Here is a 25,790-nt window from a genome sequence, read left to right as displayed (position 1 = left end):
TGTATAACTTTCTGTACGTGAAGTACAATTTGCCTTTTTATGTTCCAGAGGCCAAATTGAGCCTTGGTGTTAATGTTGAAGTCCTCTAGGAAGTATTTGTTCTGATAAATGTAGTAAATTGACACTTAGTTTTCCCATCAAGGACACATTACAGCAGAACCCCATTTATCCGATCTAATTGAGACAGGGGTCAGATCTGATAATCCCGAGAATGGGAAGGTGCAAGGCTGCAGTGCCATCTAGTGGCAGCAGGAGAGATCGCTTGCTTCTGGACCTGTGTGCATTGGTTGTTTGGTTAATAGGGAGACCTGGATAATGGAGGATTGGATAAATGGGGTTCTACTGTAATTTCTGGTGTAAGATGATGCAAATCCCATTGAATTTGCCACCATCAGAATGCATCCCTAGAGAATGAGGGCTCTAATTGGGGGAGAAATATAGTTTTCCTTATTAAATATCATATAAACTACCTTATATGTCATGTTAGCACTCAGATTGCTTAAATATAATTTACTGTGCTGCAGAGCTAATGCACTGTAGATAGGATAGAAATCTCCATTATGGCACCAAATGCAATACAGCAATTTATTTAAGCAGCCTTACAATGCATGCCTTGTCTCCAATACACAAAACACGTCCTCCAAGAAACAGATGCTAGTAACTCAAGGAAATGCTTCCATTCCTTATTACTTTAAATAGGTCACAGTACATACATGGGAAGGAGAGGTGAAGAGGGCAGATTCTGGAGATTTAAGTATTTACCTGCACTAACAACAAATCCTTGCCAAACCTACATCATTATCGCATCTTTTTTCCACTGAGACAAGCTCACACGTTCCTGTGGACTGTGAATCTTAGAAACATACTAATTGGAGACTGAACTGGGTGGTGTCTGGGCACTACTGTAATACCAGTGTTTGGTAACAATAATAAATAAGATGTGTTTTTGCAGGTTCACTATTGTTGCCGAGAGTCTTCAGCAAGTTCGCCAGCAGCTTAAAAAGCTTGAGGAATTGGAGCAGAAATTTACATATGACCCAGATCCCATTACAAAAAACAAACAAGTCCTGCAAGACCGCACATGCAATCTTTTCAAACAACTCATTCAGAGGTAATGGATGCATGTGTTTGTTTGGTCTGTCTGTGTGAATGGATGGTAGACTCTCCCCAATTAACATGTCACACACAGGGGTTAGTGCCCCACCTGCTGTTTTCTTTTATTCTTCACAAACAAACAAACTGAGCTGTCTGTTACTAGGATTTTCCCTGTAAGCTCTCCTGTTTAAGCCACTGATTCTGCACCCTTAAGTCAATGGGAGCTTTGCCATTGTCTTCAGCGCACATAGAATCAAGCTTTGGCCCCGTAGTCCATTTCTTGTTTTAGGCTCTAGTCCTGCAAGCTGCTCCATGTGGGTTCAGCCTGGGGTCTACCCACAGAGATACATGCAGGATGAATACCTGGAAAACGGTCCACCTCTTATTCCCTTGGGTGGGAGTTAGGATGAGTCAGAATAGCCCTGCATCTCCATGCAGTCATTTATATTCCAGTAGTAATTAGAGGCCCCGTCTAAGATCAGGGTCCCACTGTACAAATATGTAACATAAGGTTCCTGCCCTGAAGTAGTTACAGTCTAAACAGATAAGACAGATGAGATGTGGGAGGGGAAGAGGTCCAAAGGGGTAAAGTGATTTGTCCAAAATCCCACAACAGGTTACTGTCTGAGCTGAGACTAGAACCCCCTGTTCCTGAGTCCCACTCAAGCACCCGAGCTAACCCACAGTTGAAAGGGACAGAAATTAGCTCCTGTTCCATTAGAATCGGTGCAAATGGAGAAGATATAAAGGCCTAAATCCTGCCATTTTCCTTAGTCATATGCACAGTGTGGTTGTGCGAGTAGGATGAGAAATACTGTCCTAGAGCCTGACATCCGGTCACAGTATGAACACTTTAAGAATTTAGTAATCCATAGTGCTGCTGATGGATCATTCCGTTACTTTACACTCTATCTCACCTATGATTGTACCAGTTCTGTCCTTTATTATTTACATGCTGTTTGATTATTAAAGTTGCGTGAAGTAGCTTTTGTTTTTCTTCAAACTGTTAATTATATTTTTAGTGCTCTTTTTTTTTTTTTTAAAAGCCCTGATGAAATAAAAGTTTATATTTTTGGAGTTCCATCCAAGTTAAAAACATATCACTTGAATAAGAATAGAGTCCCAGGATTTAGTACCTGAATAAATAGGTACTGAAAGTCCACACAATACCAATTTATTGTGGATAATTGTCAAAAATACTGTAGTAAATAAATTAGACTGTGCAATCTGTTTTGTGCTAAAGCGTCATCACTTTTTAACAGTATTGTACTAATGTAGCTCAAAATGTCCATGGTTTTGTTCCCCCTGCAGTTCTTTTGTGGTGGAGAGGCAGCCTTGCATGCCAACTCATCCTCAGAGGCCATTGGTCCTGAAGACTGGAGTGCAGTTTACAGTAAAACTGAGGTAATTTTTCTTTGTGTTAAGCCTATTACCTCATTGACTTCCTGTAGCTGAAAGGGCCGCAAAATCTTCCATCTGGCTAAGTGACCAGAAACAAAATATAGTGAGCGCTCTGTGACAAAGTGTTCTGGCAGGATTTCACTGGGCCCTGCTTATCTTCCTCCCTCAACGCATCCCTCTTCCCACTCACTGCTCCACTTCCTTCCGGCTGAGAACTGACCAGGATTCTGTTTGGAACCCTCTGACTTCACTTCTTTGGTCAGGGGCATGGTATCGAGTGACACAGTCCTGACTTCCTAGCCAGAAGTGAGTTGAAGGCATACAGTGTAAACCCTTCAGGCCACTTTGATGTGGGGAGGGATGAACCACCATTAGTAGACTAGCCAGGGAGCACTAGGCTGTATTCATGATTGCTCAGGGGCAGAGTCTTGGAGTAAAAAACCCCCCCCAAAAAACTGTCCTCTTCCCTTAAGCAATAGCTAGGGCCCTACCAGCTTCATGATTCATTTTGGTCAATTTCACGGTCATAGGATTCAAAAAAATCATAAGTTTCATGATTTCAGCTATTTAAATCTGAAATTTCACAGTGTTGTAATTGTAGGGATCCTGACCCAAAAAGAAGTTGTGTGAGGGGCTGTCGCAAGATTATTGTGTGTGGTGGTGGGGGTGGGGTTGCAGTACTGCTGCTACCCTTACTTCTGCGCTGCTGCTGGCAGCAGTGCTGCCTTCAGAGCTGGGCAACTGGAGAGCAGTGACTGCTGGCCAGGAGCCCCACGCTGAAGGCAGAGCCACCACCATCAGCAGCGCAGAAGTAAGAATGGCATGGTGTGGTATTGCCACCTTTACTTCTGTGCTGCTGCCTGCAGAGTTGGGCCCTCAATTAGCAGCCGCCACTCTTCGGCCCCCCAGCTCTGAAGGCAGCAGCACAGAAGTAAGGGTGGCATGGTATGGTATTGCCAGCCTTACTTCTGTGCTGCTGCTGGCAGGATGCTGCCTTCAGAGCTGGGTGCTGGGCCAACAGCTGCTGCTCCCTGGTTGCCCAGCTCTGAAGGCAGTGCAGAAATAAGGGTGACAATACCGTGATCCCCCTAAAATAACCTGGAGACCTCCTGCATTTCCCTTTTGGGTCAGGACCCTCAATTTGAGAAATGCTGGTCTCCACCGTGAAATCTGTATAATATAGGGTAAAAGCACACAAAAGACCAGATTTCACGAGGGGAGACCAGATTTCACAGTCCATGACGTGTTTTTCATGGCCATGAATTTGGTAGGGCCCTAGCAATAGCCATTTTATACCATATTTAATGACACTTCCTTGACTAGAACTATAGTTAGTTTGCCAATATCTCCTCTCCTTTCAGAAGCTCCTTTAGTTTGCATAGGTGTCAGCTAATAATACACTTACTTTCTTTGCTTATACTTGGAATAATTCTTTGCATAGAAGTGGTTAGGAATGGTCTTTCCCTGACGGGTGACAGTCAATTCCCTTCCAGGCCTAGCCTTCAAAGTTCCTGTCTTTTCCATAGTTCTCAGTAATACTGGTCTCCCTGTAAGACACTGCTACAGTTGTGATTTAGCATGGGAGCTCACGCCAGATCCCCCTTGATTATAATAGAGAGGGGGTGGCTGGTGGGGTGTTCTCCATCAGTGCCATAGACTCTTCATTGCATCCCTATCCCTGGTCTGAAATAGAGTGGAATTGCCTCTCCCAGGGCATGCTACAGGGACCACTTGTTTCACTGTTACCTTTTAAAAGTGTTAGGTGGATTGAGGGGTAGGCCAGTGTATGGTGCGTTAGCATTTAATTACGAGCTGCAGCTTCAGAAAAATGGGGTGAGCTAACTGTGCTGCATTATTTGGTTTTGTAATTGCAAATAAATGGCAGGGCGCTCAGAGCCTATGTACAGGCACTGTTTATTATTCAAAATGGAAAGAATCAACAAATAAATATGTCAAAGATGACTTATCAGTGGGCAGTATCCAGTCAGTCAAAAGGGACCAGTCACACTCTCAGTGAAGTCTGTAGCAAAATGTCTGATTTAAATGGGAGTAGTATTGGACCCAAAAAAATGGAAAGGAATTTCAGGTGGGGAAGTCAAAAGCGGGGTGGAAATTTCATGCTGACTCATTGATTTTTAAAAGGGACTGACAAACCAAGGAGCCATTTTGTTCATCACCAAAATAAAAGAGAATTAAAGCCTGTGCAGTTGCAGTCATCTGTACTTATTTCTCTTTCCAGATTGCTGGTGAAGCTACAGGAACTGAATTATAATTTAAAAGTGAAAGTCTTATTTGATAAGTAAGTTGCATCTTTTTCATACCCTGCATGTAGTTATGATAATCAGCCCCAGTAAAAAGCACATGAGATAGACATTTAATGACAGAGTAGACTTTGGGCCTTGTTGTACCAGCTACCATTTCCCCTATTTTAACTATAATTCTGCTTCCTTGCTAGGTGCAAGAGAACAGTTCCCCATGTCCTCGTCCATTTCTAGTATACCTTTGCACCACAGGGAAAGATGTAGACCCAGTCCTGCAGTGAGTTCCACATAGGTCCCACCCATGCAGAGCTCATTGTAGTACTGGAGCCTTATTTGCTAAGGAAAGTCACTCACTGAGCAGGTAAATTACGTGTGAGCATGCGCGTGCATTTCTCATTAAATCATATCTGAGGGCAGAATTGACCCTATACTGCTATTTTCATTCACATACAGCTTTCATTATCAACTCGTCTCTCTCACAGTTAGCAGAGTAGGCATTCCACATAGGGCACTATACAGATGACAAGATTAAACTTTTAAGACAAAACCATTTTTGAGTTATCCACATGCAAAAAGAGCCCCCTAAGATAAACATTTGAGAAATGTCTTAACTGTAAAACAAAACAAAACCCTACTTATTCACACTCAAATCAGAAAACTCCAGACAGACTGTTACCAAACTTCCTAAACAAAATTCACCTGTCAGCCAACAACATGCTTGAGAAATTCAACACTATTGCCAAACCCAGGCATCCAAAATCAGGCCTCCAGAAATCATGATTGGCTGGAAAATGATGAAATTTTTAAAAAATGAACACAATTTTTTTTATTTATCTTCTATTCTTTAGTGTGCAGTGAGGCTTTTCTCCACAAACATTACAAGGGTTAGAAACTTACTTGAACAGAACAAAAACAAGCAGATTCTCGAATAATCATCTGACTCCAGGATCTGGGGCTTAACATCTAGTATTAAGAGATTTATGATAAAATCCATGAGTACTGGCAACACTGTTTCAAGTTAAATGGTAGCTTTTTGTGCTTGAAATTAGGGATTTAGAATGAAAGTAGCTTATGAACTCTTATATTTTGCAATGGCGTAGCAAAGTTATAAACAGTGTAGTAAACTGAAGGGCTGTCTTTGATTATAAAGGCACGTTGGAAAAATCTAAACTTTGGATGAAAATGTTGGGATGAAAATAAGTCTCCCCCCCCCCCATGTGTGTGGTTTACTTTTGGAACTTACAAAGATCTGAATCTCCTTTGCAGGGACGTGAATGAGAAGAACACGGTAAAAGGGTATGTTGCACCTGTACTCTTCCCATTTTTTTGCCATGTTGGGTATTTTTAAAATGAATTAAAGTCTTATAACTCTCCCCCTCTCTTTGTGTAGGTTCAGAAAATTTAACATTCTGGGAACAAATACAAAAGTAATGAACATGGAGGAATCCACTAATGGAAGCTTAGCAGCAGAGTTCAGGCATCTGGTGGGGTACACTTTTCTTGCCTTCCCACTTTTAGATCACTGTCTAATACGTCTTAAGTCACTGTTTGAAGAAAGCATTCCTTTAAATACTGACTCTATACTGCGTTAAAGTGCCACTGCTTTCTACCCTAGTGGTACCAAATAGCCAAAAGTCCCCTACATAAGGAGTTATGCCACTGACTTGGGTGAAAGCAAGACTGGGTCCTAGGAGATCTGGAGGTCGCACTCTTTATAAGCTGTTACTACATTGGAAAGTTTTTACTGCCCTATGGCCTGAAACAAACATTTCCTAATGAGTTGTAACGAGGGTATCAGTTTCTTTGAGGAAAAGAGAGGAAGCCTGCAGCAATGGAGGTGCTGGGGCAGTAGTGAGAATGTTTCTGGAAAGGATTTTGCAGCAAGCCATGAGTAGGGAGGCTCTAAATGTGTTGGGAAAGAAAGGTTAGAGCTGAATTGTTTAGGGAAGGGGCTTTTAAACAACAGCCCCACAAATTTAGCAGACTAAATAATCTCCCTGCCATGCTGATTTAGGAAGGGTAGCCAGTATCCATCCTACCTGGAGAGGACTCAAATGCAAATGGAGGATTCAGATGCGGGAGTCTTCTCTCCTATATGCCTAGACCAGGTGTGGGCAAACTACGGCCTGTGGGCCACATCCGGCCCGTGGGACCATCCTGCCCGGCCCCTGGCCCCTCCCCTGCTGTCCTCCCTCCCCCGCAGCCTCAGCTCACTCGCTCCGCCACCGGTGCAGTGCTCTGGGCGGCGTGGCTGAGAGCTCCTGGGACAGTGCAGCTGCAGAGCCCGCCCTGACCCGGTGCTCTGTGCTGCGTGGTAGCGGCGGCAGCGTGGCTGTAGCGCTGCCAGCCACCAGTGCTCCAGGCAGCACAGTAAGGGGGCAGGGGGCGTTGGATAGCGGGCAGGGGAGTTCGGGGTGGTGGTCAGGGGGTGGGGGGGGGTGTGGATAGGGGTCAGGGCGGTCGAATAGGGGGTTGAATGGGGGCAGGGGTCCCAGGGGGGCAGTCAGGAAGGAGGGGGGGTTGGATGGGGCGGCAGGGGGCAGTCATGGGCAGGGGTTCCGGGGGCAGTCATGGCACAAGGAGAAGGGGTGGTTGGATGAGGCATGGGTCCTGGGGGGGCCGTCAGGAATGAAAGGAGGGGTTGGATGGGGGGCAGCGAGGGTCTGGGGACAGGGCGGGGGTGTGTGGATGGGGCAGGAGTCCTGGGCTGGGGGGGCTGTCAGGGAATAGGGGGGGTTGGATGGGGCAGCAGTCCCGGGGGGGAGGGCAGATAGGAGGTTGGGGCCGGGCCATGACCCCCTCTCCTAACCGGCCCTCCATACAATTTCCGAAACCCGATGCAGCCTTCAGGCCAAAAAGTTTGCTCACCCCTGGCCTAGACCTATATATAGGGCACTAACAATGGTAGAGTCTGCTGATATTTTCCTGGACAGATTTAGGGTGGATGCTGATTGATGATAATCCATTATTTAGTCTATCTCACCCTCTTCAATAATGGTTGCTGTGCCTCTAAGAAAGGCCTTTTCTACACAATCATTGCAGCATGATAAAAAGATATTAATTCAGCTTGCAATATCTGTTTTCACAGCAGAATGCTTTTATAAAGGGACGGTAGTTATCCACTGTATCTACAGTCAAATCCCCTGGTTCCCACATTTGGGAGCTAAAGAGGATCAGAGACTAATGCAGCAGATTCATGGCCAGTTATGCAGCAGGGACTGTGCAAACGCTACTTTATTTATGTAAATACTCACATCTTTTATTTGTAACAGTCACTTTTTCAGTCAGGACTGTCATTTATTTTGGGTTGTTCTTTTTGTTTGCAGCAATTAAAGGAACAAAAAAATACAGGAAGCAGAACTAATGAGGTAAGAAGCACTGACATTTTCCTCCCCTCTTTTGGTCCAGTTATTTTTATAATATTAAGAACTATTAAATGCCTGATAGTGGGCCAAACTGCCCAATCCCATGGAAATGTCCTCAAGAAGAAAATGGGCAGAGCAGAGTAGGAACTTACCATCTCAGGGAAAGCAAGCCCTGGAATCACAGACATAGACGCTGTACTATACGGAAGATCCCAGCTCGGTGCTTTTCCTCCCCATGGCAGCAGGGCTCTAACAAGAATTTTTGCCAATGGCAGAATTCCCTGGGATTGCTCAGTAGCAGACATGGAGGGGACTCAGAAAGTTCCTGCTGAAATGTCCATGTGCTCTCTAGGGACTCATTCTGTCTAAGCCAGGAGACCATCAAAGATGGACACAGTAACTGCTCCCTTCCCTGCCTAATGACACTTGTTCTAATCCCTAGAAGCACTTAATTTGAATATTTGAAAAATGGCTTATAGGGGGCTTGCTTTTACATTAACCAGTGAATACTAAATGTCATTATTTGGACTGACAGTAACTTCATAGCTTATCCACTGCTGGGGAAATAGAAGGTGTGCCGGGAATGTTGCAGGGGAGTTACATTGGGGATGGGGGACTTCCCTTGAAGGAAGATCCCTGAGCTGTAACCTGAGCCAGGAGGGGGGTTGGGAGAAGTGACACCTTCTGGCCGGAAGACTGGACAAAGGAGAGGAGGAGCTGGGGGGAGGGGAGAGAGAGATGCTGGAGGAGTTTTTAGTTTCAGTTTTGTGCTGGGTGGTGGAACGCAGGGAATCCCAAGGCTGGGGTCTAAGCTCCCTGCCCCCCAGAAGGACTTGACTGAGGGGTCCTGGCTGTACCTACAAGCCCTGTTTTAGAATGCGTTCCTACTGTCCAATAAACCTCTCGTTTTACTGGCTGGCTGAGAGTCACAGTGAATCCCAGGAGGAGGGGTGCAGGGCCCTGATGTCCCCCCACTTCGTGACAGAAGGTACCCTCCCAAATTGGTTCCCATACAGTATTTAACATAACATATCAATCCTAACAGCCTAAAATGTCTTATTTACAATGTTTTAAGAATTTGAGCTTAATCATTTAATTCCCTATGATTGTTTTTTAAAGGGTCCTCTCATTGTAACAGAAGAACTTCATTCCCTCAGCTTTGAAACTCAGCTGTGCCAGCCTGGGCTGGTAGTAGATCTAGAGGTAAGGTTACTATGTAGATTAGATAGGGGTAGAATTAATTCTGAGTAATTTTATTCAGAGGTTCTAAGTTATTTAAGTACAGTAGAAACCCCTATTTTATGAAATAATTGGGACCTGAGTTCAATTTTTAGGAATGTCTCAGAATTACAGTAGCTATGGTGCATAAGATGCAGCATGGTGCATTGTGTCGCTTTCTTGACTTCAAGCCAGTGCAAAGGAATTTTCAATGCACTGAAGACATGTGCTTGTTCTTCATCAACATCACTTTTGTTGTGATTTTTATTGTCCTCTTGGGAAAAAATTGTTTGTAAGAGTGGTATTCATAAAATTAAGGTTCTACTGTATTAGAATTTCATCATTTTTTCCGCCTCCATTGTTGTTTTCAAATACATTGATGATACTTAGCAGTGTCACCGCATATAGCGATAGGGCCTTTTGTATTTTGATTCTTTCAAATCTCAGTACCTAAGTAAGGCTTAGTCTGGTTTGTAAAACCTCACAAAGAACACTCTGTGTTGCAGAAATGCTACCTGCAGTTCTTTAGGTAGCACTCTTCCCTTCAGGTCAGAACTGAACCAGTGCCCCAGGCGAGCATTAGAAGTGCTGCTGGAGGTGCCAACTTTTGAATGAGATGTAAAACTGACTTTTTGGTTGATGGGATATTCACCAATTCCAACACACTCCCCCAGTCCCAAAAAACTCAACTCTCCCTCCCCTCCATATGCAAACATAGAAGACATCAATCCAAATTGATTCTATGATTCTAAAAGGTTTGGTAAGTTATAATCATGTGAAAATAGGGAACGAGAGAAACTGTTTTGTAAACTTAATTATAGCAGTCTCTACCAGCACTTACTACATTCCTTCACTAGTGAGTCTTTGACGTTTTGTGTTTTTCCTATATATGACAGTATTTCTAAGGATGCCGCTGCTTTTTTAGCATGACCTTTATGAGGTCTAAATACCATTGTTAACCTTAAGTATGTCACATTGCCCCTGTCTGGTGTGTACCTGCTACAGGCCCTGTCAGCAATAGTGGATCCACATGCATATAGATACTGGTAATGCAGCAGTTTTTCATAAAACCACTTCACAATATTGATCAGAATTAATTAGTTGTACAGACATAGCCCACTTCATCACAAACTGATAATGTATATATTGTATATGAAAGATTATAGTATATATACCTAAATCAATTTCAGTGTAAAAAAGTATACACAGTAGAATAACTGTATCACAAATAATTCCAAAAATCTCTCTCCTTTACAGACCACATCCCTTCCCATTGTTGTGATCTCAAATGTGAGCCAGCTTCCAAGCGGATGGGCTTCCATTTTGTGGTACAACATGCTGACTACTGAACCAAAGGTATTTACAGAATACTTACTTCTAAGGGCTGGTCTACACCCAGCCGCTAGTTCAGCGGCTGGGAATCGAAGTTCTGGGTTCGACTTATCGCGTCTGGTCTGGACGCGATAAGTCGAACCAGGAAGTGCTCGCTGTCGACTGCGGTACTCCAGTTCGGCGAGAGGAGTACCGCGGAGTCGACGGGGAGCCTGCCTGCCGCGTGTGGACCGCGTCTGAACCGCGGTAAGTTCGAACTAAGGTATGTCGACTTCAGCTACGTTATTCACGTAGCTGAAGTTGCGTACCTTAGTTCGACTTGGGGGGTTAGTGTAGACCAGGCCTAAGTGTTGTTGACATGAAAGATAGATAGGATGTTAAAAGTGTAAGTCAGTATCCTGAAACTATTGTGTAATTTACAAGGGAGATGTGGGTTGTCTTTCCATGTTAATTCATAATATTTGACATACAGATGCTCCCCGTAAGTCGAATTTTGCGTAAGTTGGGAACGCATACCCGACAATTACGCGCAAAAACAAACAAACACAAAAACAAAAAAACCCATGACACTTACGGAGTTTTTTCCATAAGTGCGGATTTGTGTAAGTTGGGTCTTGCATAACCCGGGGAGCGTCTGTAATTCATTCTTTCATCTTTATTCTGAAGTTCAATTCTTATTGGATCTAGGATTGTTTTGTTGTTGTTTTTGTTTGGTTGGGGTTTATGTTTCTCGTGTGTGCTTTTTTTAAACCAAGCAAACTGTTTTGTAATATTCATTATGTTTTATACACCTGTTTTCAGATGCTTTTTTGGCTTCTCCCAGGGTACTGTGTATATTCAGTAATTAAATCCACTGCTCTTCGGTAACATGGAATGGTTTATTGGGTAAGATTAAACCCAAAGAGAAGTGCCATAGCTTTCTTTTTTCTCGGAGAACAAGAGACTTTCAGTATTGTTAACGGCTTCTCCATGGTCAGCTGGACCTTCCATCTATGTAGAAGTCCTCATTTATTGTCAAACTTCACCATATCTTATGCAAACTCAAGAGTTACTTTTTTAACCATACACTTGTGCTCATGCTAAGTTTCATGTGTGTTTAAGATTGTGGACATGGTGTTTTCTCTCTAGAACTTGTCTTTCTTTCTGAACCCACCTTGTGCAAGATGGTCTCAACTTTCTGAAGTGCTGAGTTGGCAGTTCTCTTCCGTAACTAAGAGGGGACTTCATGCAGATCAGTTGAGCATGCTGGGGGAGAAACTTCTTGGTATGATTCTATAACAGATTTTTCTATATCTGCAAGCCCTTTTATTATGTTCCTTCCTCTTGGTTATATTAAGTAAGTAGATGGACTGCTAGATAGAAATGACTTATTGCTAGATAAAAATGGAATGAACTTTTCCATAGAAAAAACATGAAAAGCTTGTCTCCCCCGGCCTTTTTTTAAGTCAAATTTTGAAATTTTTTTGACCAGCTGTACTTACTACCATGTTGGACTGTTATGTTTTTTGTTGCAATTATCCTCCATTGTTACTTTATGTTTGGAGAAACTTATTTTACACTCTATTTTGTAATGGTTTTTTTATAGCTATACTCTGTAGCCCAATTTTAAACTATTAATATTCAGTGTTCTGTAATGCAGATAGAGGTTGTATTGTGGTCATACACTTACAGTGTTGAAGCCATTTCTCTACATGCTAGATAGTTTGTATACTCTAAGGATTAGCTCCTACAGATCTCTCTCTCTCTCTCTCACACACACACACTCACACACACACACACACACACACACACACCCCTTCTGAGCAAGGGTTTACAGGATTGGGACCAAATCTACTTCTGAGAGGGCATTGAAATATTCCTTCAAGAAATGGGTCATTTAGCCCAGTAACTGTAATTTTTGTCTCAGGTTTTCATGTTACACTTGCCCATAGACCAGGACCTGCTATATACAGTCTTGACGCAGTGCATAAAAGGCAGGGCTAGACCAAGAGACCAGTGACGACTTTAAAGGAATGTGTCAAGTTAAAAATCTCCTGCCCTTCCCCCCCCACACGTCCTTAGCTAAACTAATTCATTGTTCAATTTTTGAGTATTCCCACTTGAACAATGAAAAAGTGTCAGTTTTCTGTCTGGTTCTCCGAGACCCTGACTAATTCAATTCTGTAGTGTTTGGATAAGAGAGTCTGGAAGGATACATTTAATTAAAAAAACAAAACTTTTGTTACTAATTCCTAGAAGCATTCCCATTAGCCTTAAATTTTATAAAAGGTTATATTTAAAAAAAATCTAAATTGGAAATCCCAGCTGTCCAATGTTTTATAAAGCATTCTTTCTAGCTCTAGTAAGTTCTCAAAATATCAAATCTTTAAAAGGTTAACAATTTACCATGGTTAGTTTAGATCACTTTTCTATGTGTTTTAAAATTCTGTAATATTTAACAAAGGCAGAATATATTCATCATAAAAAAAATAAAGGTTTCCTGCTGTTAGATAGAGTGATATTGATCACTGACCATCTCTGTTTGTTTAGTATTTTACAACTTGGGAAATTCCCAAACTGTGATAATCTCCACTTAAGTTTGTAAATAGGTATCCTCCATCTTATCATTACATTACATTTGAGTTATAAAACCTAATCTTAGCACCGGAAAGATTGATGGGAGAATCCTTATTAGCTGCAATAAATTCGAGACTTCCTTCTGTGCTGTATATAGTTTACTGGTATGTGGAGTTCAGCGATCTGATAAAGCCTGTATCCATTCTTCCAGATGTGAGGGTGTGCATAGTCTGTGCTGTGATACTATGGATGGTATTGGGAACTGAGACTCATTCTAGATGGACACGGGGGGGAGATTTCTCCCTTGTGCCTGGAACTTGTAGTCTGATTGATTAATATTGAGAGTAGGAGTAGGATACTGGATGGAGTCAGAGTTGGAAAGGCTTGTAGCTGACAAGCCAGTATGTCTAGTTTCCCCTGAGATTCTGCGGGTCCCACGCCTCATAGTTGAAAATCCAATTGTGAATGTAGTGGGAATACTTAATAGTAATAAGTAACCGAATCTTCGTCCTCTGTGAGCGTAGCTACAAATATACACTACTTCCCTAGTGATGTTGTGTGCTTAGGGGGATTTTGAGCATGTTGCCATTGATGTAGCATAGGCAACTGGGCTACAGTTTCCTTTAAGGGAAAAACCACAGACATTATTTAAATCAAAACACGCACATATGCTACAGGATTCGAAAGGGAAAGAAAATGATTCCGTGGTTAAGGGTAGGCTTGGAAATCGGGATAGGAGGCTTATTCCTCGCTATGATACAAGCTTTCTGTGTGACCTTTGGCAAGTCACGAAAACTGAAATGGGAATAATACTTGATCTCACAGGATGTTGCAATGATTGATGAGTTAATAGGCCAAATCTCTCTCTCTCTCTCAACTCACATGGATAGTCCTAATTTCAGTGTGGTGGCTTCTGCCAATAAATGGAGAATGATTGGACCACATTTCTAGAATTATTTTGAAGATGAAAATGTCTTAGTATGCAACAGCAGTTTTAGATTATCTCTTTGTATTTGGATTAGTTCCTACCCTATTTTATTGTTAATATAAAATCTGTAGCAGAGCTCTCGATTGTTCTTAGTGGTGCCTGTCAGAACATAGGTTTGTCATTCGCATACATTCTGCTTCTCCAGAACACTTTCTAGAGGGGCTACTCTGCAAAACTGCATTGCTAGCTCTGCACCAGCTATTTGAACAGTTAAATCAACAGCTTCTCTTCCTTCTTTTTTACACCCCTAACTGAAACTAAACAAATGCTTAGAATTTATTATGTAAATACAGATTGGTTTCACCTTCATTAAGTCTTGAGCCTAAATGATATTTCAAACAAACATGTTGTCTGAAACCAGTCTATTGGTTTGTTGTTTAGGTCCAACAGGTGGAGGCTCTCTTGATGGCCTTATTCCTTGGACAAGATTCTGCAAGGTAGGAACTGTCTATTTAACAAGTTAGATCATGAAGACAACGCTTCGACTCCTCTTGTTTGAGGATTCTCTTGCATGGAGTTTTTCTACTTGAGTATTGTACTAAATACTTCTTTATACTTTTTTTCACTAGGCTTTTGGGAAGGCAAGGGGTGTGTGTGAATATTTTGATTCAGTTATGGTTGGTTCATGTAAGTTATATGGGGGTGAGGTTAGACTGCTGAGTTGTGTGCATCTTTTCAGGGACTGAATCTTAGTTTCTATAGAAGTCACCTAGAGCACTTTGTTCTATTATATTGAAATACATAAATCCATAGATACAGCAATCTGCTGTTCCTGGCTTTTATTCCTGCACTTCTATTTCACCTGTTAATCATTGAGTGAAGGCGCTTCATTGCTCTTAAACAAAAAGGGTAGTTCTCCAGTGGACAGGAGCTGGGTTGCACAAGTTAACTCTGCAACGAAGACATACCCTAATATACGTGCCTGTGGTGGCAGCAGGTCACATGTAAGGTCCTGCAGGCCCAGGTACCCCCTTGCCAGCCCAAGCTTCTCTTCCCTGTGCCACACAGACCAGCTTAGGATGGTACCAATGAATGCACCTCATCCCAACGCAGCATCTTTCCTCTTAGGGAGTGGAGGAACTGGAGCTATTAGAGAGGAGGGAAGAGAGGAAACAGCAAAAAATAAATAAATGAAATAAAAACAACAAAAAGGAACAAAGAAAGAGGAAAAATGTTAAGAAAAATAGGGGTGAAGAAAAGAGGAAAGAGAGACACTGCAGCTTTTTTAGGACATTGTTATAAGTTGCGTCCATTGTACTCAGATTTCTTTTTGTAACATTTGTCTTCCTCCCCATGTACTGTAATTTCAGGAAAATATAAATGATAAAAATTTTCCCTTCTGGCTGTGGATTGAGGGCATCCTTGAACTCATTAAAAAACACCTCTTGTGTCTCTGGAATGATGGGTAAGACTCTTGTATGTTGCTAATGAAGATGAATGGCTGATGATTCAAGCCTTTAGCTCTGTTAAAATGACAGTTGTGATAGGAAATAAAATAGGAGTGCTAATAGGGCAAATGAGGTTTGTTCTGGGTCTTTGTTGGAAGGAACCAGACAGATCCTCTGCATGTTAGCTGAAGCAGTGGTAAAAAGACCATGAGTTTAGTGAATAAACCCATTGCCCTTCCTTTTAATGCCAAAGGTCAAAGTTCAGATTAGTTTCAAGTTAAGTGAGATGAGCCACCAGCTCTCAACCTACAGTGCAGTGAGCTTTCACCACATCCCAAGGCAGAACTGAGTTTGCTCATAAGAACAGGAGTTTAGCAGGTGAAGACTGAGGTGCTGTGGGGGAATCTTGTACAATGTTCACTCTTGTTTTAAAAAGTGCGTTTGTGAGCCTCCTGTTGGCAACAGCTGGATTGACTGAATCCTTTGATACCAGTGATGGAGTCCAGCTACAGCAACTAATTTTTTCTGATCAAATGTTAAAGAATTAAAATGTTAATAGTAAAGCTCTTTTCCAGATTGAAAAATCAGCTGCTTTAATAATGTTTGGAAACCGTGGGACTATGTGACATCAGCAACACTGAAACCCTTTAATAATGGGCTATGACTGCTGCCAGAAATAGGCTAAAAATGAGGTTTTAATCCTGCTTTTTAGTTGTCAGTTCAGATTTGACCTTATTTTACAACCCTCTTGACAGCTCATATATGATGAGAGGTGCTTCTGATCCTGTGAACGAACCTTCACTATGTATTAAGATTGGCAATCAATAACTAATGAAAGCAATGACAAACTTTCTTACTATTTTAATGACAGTTTTAGGGTGTTTATACTGGCAAGATAATACTTATATCCAGGACTAACAAACATAGACCAGGAAAATTATGAATATAGCCTTTGATTGAACAAGGTGCTTATGTGTATGAATAATAGAAGTTCTCATGTGCTTCAGATTAGGCAAATGCTTAAGTGCCTTGCTGAATTTGGCCCAAATTGCCTTTTTCATATATCAAGCTGAAGATTAACATACAAAGGATTGGGATATATAGTCCTCAAGGGATCCTTTGTAGCTGTTACCTACAATATCTGAAGTGTTCTCCTTTTAAAAAATCTCTAAATATATAATTTACCTTGTAGATTTCTACTGTTCTCTTTTGGGTAGATGGTGTATTTCCTAATGTACTGGGCTTGCCAAGATACATATTTACCTAGAGTAATGGTGGTTTAATTACATAAATGAGTGTTTGCATAAGGAAAGAGCAATAGTTCAGAGGACTTTTGAACTCCTAGATAAATAAAATTGAGTTTAAAGATTATTTTAAAGCAAAACTCTTGCCTCTCCCTCAAACTATGATCTACTAGAGAAAACCTGGACAATATTGCTAAATGACTGCGTCAGAGCTACCTCACCCCCAACCATGAAAACACAGATATTGCTAGTAGATAGAGGTCATTGTCTTGAGAGCAGTCTCTTTCTTCATGTCCTTGTTTGAGACCCTCCCTGTGTCATCTTAATGTTCAGACATCATCACCTTTTAAGGTCTTCACCATTGTGCCCGTAAAATAGATGTTACTCTGGGATACCCCACTGGCCCACTCCGCCCTGTGCAGGTAAATTCAGGCATAGCAAGCAGATTAGACACAGCCCCATATGCTCTCCTCAGAGCTTCTTTCCTTCAAGACCACAAAATCACCCCAGATCACTCTGAAGCATTGTCTGACAAAAGATAAACCTTTCCAGAGGGAAAAGCATCATAGTACCCTGCATCTGGTAACCATGGTACAAAGAGGGTGAGAACGTTAATGTGCGCTACTATCAGAGTGTTGCCAAGCATAAGAGAACATGGTTTAACACACAATGAAATACTGGGGTTGAAATAACCTAGACTGTTAATATCTGATCTGGCAGAGATACATATGCTGTCTGGGAAGTGAGCACAAAACCAAAGAATACTGAGAAACCCAAACAATTGTCTGTGATTCCGACAGGAGCATGGGATACTAAAGCAAACACAGCATATCAAAAAGGAACGCAGTGACAATTTTTGTTAATACCCGCTTAATGCTCTTTCTCAGTTAAAACTGCCACCTAGGCCCTGGTCTTGCAAACACACATGTGAGTAAGTTGAGTAATTTTACTCATTGAACCGAGACACTGGTTGTTTTGGATAACTGAAACCAATTTCTGATTTTAAAAAGTGTTGCAACAACATTTTATAGCACGTTACACATAGCAGGAGAGAAAAGGCTGAATAGCCACTCTCTGGTTAGCTGCTGCTCAAGGACTACTGCACCCAGGAGCGAGAGAGTGCATTGTAATTTGTGCATTGATGGTGGTGTTATAGCCGCATAGGATGTTATAAACCAATTGGAAAATTCTGCTTTTAGTTACATGCAGTAGCCCAATAATAGGCTTTGGATGTACTCAGAAGTAAATTGTACAATTTTTCTTTTAATATTACAGCTGTATCATGGGTTTTATCAGTAAGGAGAGAGAACGTGCTTTGTTAAAGGACCAAAGGCCAGGGACCTTTTTACTGAGATTTAGTGAAAGTAGCCGAGAAGGAGCCATCACTTTTACCTGGGTAGAGGGATCCCAAAATGGTAAGTAAATACAGAGAATAACTTGGGTTTATACCTACATTTTAAAACCAAAGTTAAAAATCCTTGGAGCCCTCTGTCTTCCTTACACAGACTGGCAATAACATGAAATTAACAATCCCATCCGATAAGTGCCAGAGAACCACCACAAGTACAATATTCCATCAACAATCTGGTAGGCTGCTTCGATTACTTCAGTGGGGACAGGGGCATTTCCAGGGGAATCAGTTTGGCCTATAAAGTTGTGGAGGACAAATCCCCAAGGTCCCCCCTAGTATCATTCCCCCCTACAGGTCACCTCCGTCCCAAGATATCCTAGTACATATCCTTCATGCCCCCCTCCGCCCCAAGGTGCCCCCAGCAGCCTCCCAGCTCTCACCTGCATCTGCCCAAGGTTCCCCCATCCCCAAGGTGCTGCTGCACTGCCCCCATCCCCCTGACCAGAGATCCTTCCTTTGACCCTGTAACTCCCCCCCAAGTGCTGCTCCCCCACTCCACCTGCTCCCAGCAGCTCCCCTGCACCTGTCTCCAGAGAGGGGGAGAGAAGACACTGGGGGATGGGCAGCTGGGACTCCTCTGCAATCAGCTCAGCTCCCTGCCTGGCTAGCTCCTTCCCTGCTGGGCTCAGACCAAGGCTGGCTGGTGAGGGGCCGGGCGGGGCAGGGATTGCACTGACTGCAAAGGAGAGGCTCCTTGCATCTTCCTGCCTAGTCTGTAGGAGACAGATTGCCCCTAGCTGGCAGGAGGTTGCAGCTGCTGCTGATGGAGCCCAGCTACTAAACAGCCTAGGAGAAACTGCTGCTGCTGAAAGCCGCTGCCTCACCCATTATTTCTCCTTCTCTGCAGCCTTCCCGCTCCTTCCTTTGCCAGTCAAAGGCTGAGGGGAAGACACAGTGTTGTCCCATATCCAAACTTTCAGCTTGCAGGGGGTCCCTGCCCCGCTCACCCCCATAATAAAACAGCCATGGTTGTTTGGGTCAAATCAGGTACAGGTGATGTGACCTGAATTTTATCAGAAAAGGCTGAAAAGGGCCAGTCTTGTAAATTTCAGCATGGTTTAATTTAAATATATGATTACAGCCCATTTCCAGAGGTGAACACAAGTCACCCCAGTCACTCTGAATAAAACATGTGAAAAGAACCGTTCGCACATACATTAGGTCATACTTTCCTCTGCATGGAGCGGTACTTGCTTTGGAAATAAAAACTAAATTGTGACAGTGCAAATTAGATTTCATTCTGTAAGGCTCTTCCTTCACTTGACCCTCTCTGAATATGTAAGCTCAGTTGTATTTTTCTGTATCCTTTTAACCATGCGTTTGGCATCATCTCTAGGATTCACATCCTTCTTTATTCACTAGAACCTCAGTTCCATTCGGTAGAACCTTATACCAAGAAGGAGCTCTCAGCTGTTACTTTCCCTGATATCATTCGCAACTACAAAGTGATGGCGGCCGAAAATATTCCTGAAAATCCACTGAGCTACCTGTACCCGAATATTCCCAAAGATAATGCCTTTGGGAAATACTACTCCAGACCCAAGGAGAGTAAGTGATATCAGCATTTCATTTGCAGAAGTATTTTGAGGTATTTATTTGTCATTGAAATGTTGGAATACCAGATATCTGTGGTATACAATTAAATGATGGTAGTTGAACCAGAATGGTCAGTGGTTTTTAAACCACGCCTGCTGAATTCTTCCAGTCTAAAATGTGAGCAGTTGTATATTAACTGTTCAACAGGTGGGGAAAAAAGTGTGGTTGTACAGGGGCTGTCAGTGGGAAATCTATTCAAATTGAAAAATGTGTACGTGGTGGTTTCAGGCCATACAATTGCCCCTGAGTCTGCCTGCCATTTTATGGGTTTTTTTTTTCATCGGGCCCCCGCCCGGTCCCTTCACCATGAGCCGGCTGCACGATCCTTGGTTCTGTTCCGGACTGCGCCATGGAAACATCTGTACACGCTCGTGCTCCATGTTCTTCATGTCCTCACCCTCGCATCCCGCCCCAATACGAAGTGGCAGGACCTTCTGCCACCTCTGGAGGGTGAGGAGCCCCGGTGGGCCAGCCTTTATTCTGCTCTGATCCCGAAGCCCACCGGGGACATCAGTTGGCAGCTCCTTCACGGAGCCGTGAGCACGGGCGTGTACTTGGCGCGGTTTACCCCTATCCCAGACACCTGCCCCTTCTGCGGCGTGAGGGAGACCCTGGCGCATGTTTACCTGGAGTGCGCCAGGCTGCAGCCCCTATTCCGGCTCCTCACGGATATTTTGTTAAGATTTTGGTTGCATTTTTCTCCTCACCTTTTTATTTATGCACTCCCTATCCGTCGCCCCACAAAGTCATGGGACCTCCTGGTCAACCTCGTCCTGGCCCTAGCAAAACTGGCCATCTATAAAACCAGAGTGAGGAGGTTGGCCGATAGTCTCCTGTGACTGTGGGGCCTATTTCAGGTCCTCCGTTCGTTCACATATCCGGGCGGAGTTCCTCTGGGCGGTGTCCGCTGGCTTCCTTGACACCTTCGAGGAGCAGTGGGCGCTGTCCGAGGTTCTCTCCTCAGTGTCCCCGTCTGGTTCGCTTCGTTTGACCCTTTGACCTCACTCCTGTCCCTGTTCTTTTATTAGTTGTCCCCCGTAATTTTTTGGTCTCCAGGTCCTGTGGACCCCCCACCTTAGGCTGGGGGGGACCTTTAGCAGTGGGCGGGCTTTGCCTGCCCACTTCCTGGATCCCAATAGGATATTTTATGGTTTTACAACCTTATGCCCCCACTAGAAATTAGATCCACGTAGCTGGACGCTGGCACTTGTGTGGTGCTGCATTGACTTCACGGGGTGGAAGCTGCTGCCTGCATGGATCAAGGCCATGTTTTCCTTTGTTTTTCCCCTCCCTCTTGCTGTGTGGGAAAAGTCACACAAGCAGGGGGAACTGACTTGACATAGTCTTCTTTAATGCACAATGGAAATCAACTGGAAATACAGCCTGAGTTTTTGTAACAGTAGCTGGTAAAACATTTTCAGGAAGAAATGTAATTTTTGACACTGCTCCTTTAATTCATATAAAAGATTTTTCACGAAGTGAACATTTGCTAAGCATAGGTGTATTTTATTTTTAGCCTCTGAGCCTATGGATTTAGATGGCCCCAAAGGGAATGGATACATCAAGACTGAATTAATCTCCGTATCTGAAGTGTAAGTTTGTACAGAAGAGTTGGATTTCTAAAAATTGGATAGTATTTGAAACTACAAAAAACAATGTGTGTTTTAGGAGTGTTAAAGATGTACATGATTTACTATTAGATCTCTTGCCCCTGCTTTGCTAAGCCCACTGGGTAGGAAGACACCACAATACACATAATAGAATCGAAAAAAAGCTACTATATTAAAGTACAAAATGTTGAAATATTTGGGCAATTTACAACTGTTTCCTATACTTGATTTTTCATAAAAATTAGCTATCTCAGTTTTCTTTGGACTAACATGACCTATCCTGACTTGATTGTAGTAGATCAGTGTGTATTCCCAGCCACACACTTCTGATTTTTAGTTGTCTTAAAACCACTCTTACGTTGCAGAGAGTGAAACATTGTGTCTCAGCAATGCAGTTAAGAACTGGCTGGGCTTTCTAAGCCCAACACCCTCGCTTGTGGAATCTCCTGCTGGTGGTGGTCTACTCAAGTGAGAGCTGTTGATATTGCAGGGTATGGCTACACGGGGATAAAAGACCCACGGCACAGCTGTGGCTGGCCCAGGTCAGCTGACTTTGGTTTGCAGGGCTAAAAATAGCTGTGTAGATGCTTTGGCTCAGGCTGGAACCTGCAGTCTTGCAGGGTCTACACAGCAATTTTTCAGCCTCGCAGCCTGAGTCAGCTGACCTAGACCAGCCCTGAGGTTTTTATCCCTGTGTAGATGTAGTGGAAATAGGATCCATGGGCACAGGGGTCCACACCCATCTCGAGACTTCAGTGGTACTGTGCATGGGGCCCAGGAGCTCTATGTAATGGAGTCTCTTGCTGAAAGATGGTATCTTCCCCACAGCTCACATTTGTTCTTGTGTAATTAACATCACTGCAAAATGAGTTAGATATAACTTTGCTGAGTCACCCATCTCAGTGACACCTACCTACGTGTTGCCTTTTAAACTGAATGAGAGGCAGCCAGATGCCATGGTGAGGTGCACATGCTACTAAAAATCAAGTAAAGTGAAAGGAGTTTGAAATGGGAAATGAATTGACATCATGGGTGCTGCTTGTTCACTGGAATTAATGTTAATACACTGAAGGTTTGTCCCTTCTCTTCTCCCCATGTCAGCCACCCTTCCAGACTCCAGACCACAGAAAACCTCTTACCCATGTCTCCTGAAGATTTTGATGAGGTGTCTCGAATGGTGAGCCCTGCAGAAATTGATACTGTGGTATGTTTGTTTGTTTTTGCAGGGTGGGGGGAGGTGAAGGGGAGGAAAGGGGGATGGATATGGAATTGGCTTTTAAAAGGCTCCTTTTTTATCCTGCCATAGAATAATTCATATTTTAAAAATACTCTGATTTGAACACAAACTGGCCCTCCAGAACAAGTTACCGCCTTTAGTTGGAAATGCAAATACATTTCCTTTGCAGGCTAGAGCTACTTTGCTTCATTTCAACCTATTTCTCCCCTCTTTGGGCTCCAGGACAGTGTCTCTCTCTATGTGCTGTGTCCTGGAGGAAGGCTAGGTAAGACTATAGAGGAAACACAATAGGAAGAGTTACTATACAAACAGCAGTAAGGTGATTCATCTAGCTATTAATAGATTTGACCAGTTAAGCCAGATAACATGACAGTACTAACAGTGGAACAAAGTTGGCGAAGTACAATTTTCTTCTTCTCACAGAGAGTTCTGAATCTGCCTATGGCAATCTGAAAAGATGACATATTCTTGGTTGGTTTAGCAAATAGCACTGGGTTCTGAAAACCCTGGGTAACACTTTTTGAATATTACTTAATAATTCTGTCAGAGTTCAAGCCCTCATTAATAAATAGCAGCACATCAGTCTCAATGCCCTTACTGTGTAACACCATGAAAAATAATACTGCATAGCTCCTGTTCCATTTTACCATGCATTGTATGTGTAAAAGAGTATTTTAGTATAATTCTTTGCTATGGTTTGTTTTAGGGTAGATTTTAAGATTTTAATCAACCTGTGCTCTCTCTTTACAGATGTGTTCAGCCTATCCAACTTAAGTGTTATTCGTCTCTTTACTATACTGTTTGCACGTGTCCATCCTTAAGTAGCTTGCATTTTTCTGCTTCCCTGTTTCACAGCCTGCAGGGGTATGCATCAAGGCTGTGCGGTCTGTGACAAGCTTTCCCTACATTCTGAAGAAACCCCTTGGATTGTGTGGCACACTAGTGCATCAGACTGGAGCTTCAGTTCAATTAAGGAATTGAGGTTCTTAATGAGTTCAGTGTGAAAATGAGTAATACCCAGAATAGCCTGTATGTTACTGATTGTGATATTACATTCATTTAATTGTAATTTTCAATGAGCTAGAGAATTTTCTGTCACCACTGTGAAACTCCAGCACAGAAGGTGGAGGGGGAAAAGCTGGAAATCCTAGCAACAGGGTAGAGGACAGATGGGGCTCTTGGTTGGGAGAGCAGCGTGGGATTATGGGAGAAGCCCATGTTTCTACTAAATTTATCGTAAAGGAAATAGTTATGTTGACATTTACAATGTTGTCTGTAGGTTTTAAAGTAAAGGTAATTCACACCTCCGAGATTGGTTTCAGGCTGCCTGCATACTCAGGCAGACAATAAGCTTCAGTTTGCACTTGGCTCACACTTGGAAGGCTTTCTTCTGCAATGAGGAGGTCTGGGATATTTTCTTTTAAATGAAAGCTTAGATACTTTCTCAAAGAGTACAGCCACAAACTGCACTGACCTGTGTCTGCTTCTGCTCTGCTAAATCAGTGGCATATCCTTCATTGTAAATAAAAACTAGCATGTTGTTATGGTAAGCGTGAAATCCACAACAGTTACTGTACTGCTCATTGAGAAAAGAAACACCAATTCAATAGGATGTCTCACAAAATCTTTTTCATGTAGAAAATCCCCAAAGGCATCATGTCACCCTAAAGAACAGTGTTTGAACATGCGCTGCAGATTCTGCTTTCTATTACGGCATAAAGGAATTGAAAGCTAGACGTAGAATTACAGCCAGTACCTTACTGAAGTACAGTTCAATAAAATCTGCGTGAGGCAGCAGAGAGATGTTTTCTCAGAGGATCCTTTATACGAGCACTGCCCTCCCTCCAACCATCATTGTAAGCTGACTGCACAGACACCAGACACTACCCCTCTGCCAGTAGTTACTTATGGAGGTGGAGGTGCTTTGATATTGTCAGAATTATTCATCATTGTCCACTATGAAAATCCATGTGCCCACTAAGTATTCACAAAGCACATAAAAGTTTAATTTTTAAGTAACCAAAACTAAAATAAATTGAGTGGGGCTCCTTCGTTGTGACACACCTGCCATCCAAACAAATAGAAAATATTCTAACCCTGCTCCTGGCAAGGGGATTACGCCTGAAAAGTAAATTGAGAATTGAAAAAAAAAAAAAAAATCCCCCAAGAAATGGAAACTTGTCAAACTGAAGATGGCATCTCTTGGCCTGTCAGATTGCAGCTATTTTTATAGTTCACAGTTTAGCCAGGCACTACTGGAATGGGGAAATCCACTGAGGGCTTGATCTTACATCATTCAAGTCTATGGGAGTTTTCTATTGATTTGAATGGGAGTAGGATCGAGCCCATCCACAGCATAAATGTGTCTTGCTTTCCTCTTTATAACAGCAAACAAAAGCATTCCTAGCACATCAATCCACTAGTGAAAGTAGCACTGTTACCTTAATTGAAAAATAAACTTATTTTAGGCCTCCAAGGGTGTGGCTATGCTGCAATTAGAAGCCTGAGCATGGACACTGCAATTCAACAGTCCCTTAGCCCTGGCCAGCTACAGGATTTTCATTGCAGCATAGACATATCCTAAGGGCCTTGACTGCAGCACAGCCCCACTGCAGTCATGGAGCTAGGCTGATTTTTCACTAGCTGCAATCCCTGCTGCTTTACGTTTGTACTGACCACACTAATTTTAACTGTAATCTCTTTGGGGGGGGACACTTTTCCTATAGGTATTGTGCATACCATTATTAACTAAGTCACATTTTAGAAGACTTCATTTTTACTATTGCTTATTTGAACCAGGGCATTGTCTATGCTTAGACACACAGCTTCATTAATAGCAGTAGGATAAAGAAAGGTGAATTACAGTTGACTGTGTTAAGTGCTTACAGCCCACAGAAGCATTAGTACACGGAGGAAGGAGGCAGTTTGCTAACTGCAGAGGAGCAGAATTGTTCTCAGTACACTGGAGGCTAATTAAGCCACAGTTACCTAATGAGGGTGGCCTCTTGCACAGATTTCATTGATTTTCAAGTCTATGAACTCATAACTCCTCATGAAACTGAAAATCACTAGTTATCTCACCTTGAAA

General features: G+C 42.7%; 1 protein-coding gene across 2 annotated transcripts in view; it reads left to right on the top strand.

The window, feature by feature from the left end:
- The window catches only part of STAT1 (signal transducer and activator of transcription 1), a 34,532-nt gene extending 8,748 nt beyond the window's left edge, over positions 1 to 25,784 (top strand). The window contains exons 8-23 of one of the 2 annotated variants that reach the window (XM_024197769.2): positions 953 to 1,111; positions 2,407 to 2,499; positions 4,736 to 4,795; positions 6,024 to 6,053; positions 6,148 to 6,241; positions 8,084 to 8,125; positions 9,242 to 9,325; positions 10,598 to 10,696; positions 11,801 to 11,936; positions 14,598 to 14,653; positions 15,527 to 15,621; positions 18,124 to 18,263; positions 19,622 to 19,807; positions 21,372 to 21,447; positions 22,567 to 22,642; positions 23,453 to 25,784. In XM_024197769.2, the coding sequence (XP_024053537.1) occupies positions 953 to 1,111; positions 2,407 to 2,499; positions 4,736 to 4,795; positions 6,024 to 6,053; positions 6,148 to 6,241; positions 8,084 to 8,125; positions 9,242 to 9,325; positions 10,598 to 10,696; positions 11,801 to 11,936; positions 14,598 to 14,653; positions 15,527 to 15,621; positions 18,124 to 18,263; positions 19,622 to 19,807; positions 21,372 to 21,447; positions 22,567 to 22,642; positions 23,453 to 23,476 (1,450 nt within the window). In that variant the 3' untranslated portion in view covers positions 23,477 to 25,784. Of the gene's footprint in view, positions 1 to 952; positions 1,112 to 2,406; positions 2,500 to 4,735; positions 4,796 to 6,023; positions 6,054 to 6,147; positions 6,242 to 8,083; positions 8,126 to 9,241; positions 9,326 to 10,597; positions 10,697 to 11,800; positions 11,937 to 14,597; positions 14,654 to 15,526; positions 15,622 to 18,123; positions 18,264 to 19,621; positions 19,808 to 21,371; positions 21,448 to 22,566; positions 22,670 to 23,452 lie in introns of both variants that reach the window. The other variant, XM_024197768.2, reaches the window with a different exon arrangement.
- The last annotated feature ends 6 nt before the right edge of the window (positions 25,785 to 25,790 follow it).

Source organism: Terrapene carolina, unplaced genomic scaffold, assembly GCF_002925995.2.
Source record: "Terrapene carolina triunguis isolate 2854851 unplaced genomic scaffold, T_m_triunguis-2.0 Scaffold62, whole genome shotgun sequence".
Taxonomy (NCBI): Eukaryota; Metazoa; Chordata; order Testudines; family Emydidae; genus Terrapene; species Terrapene triunguis.
The sequence above is the reverse complement of the archived record's forward strand: the minus strand, read 5'-3'. Positions and strand labels throughout refer to the sequence as shown.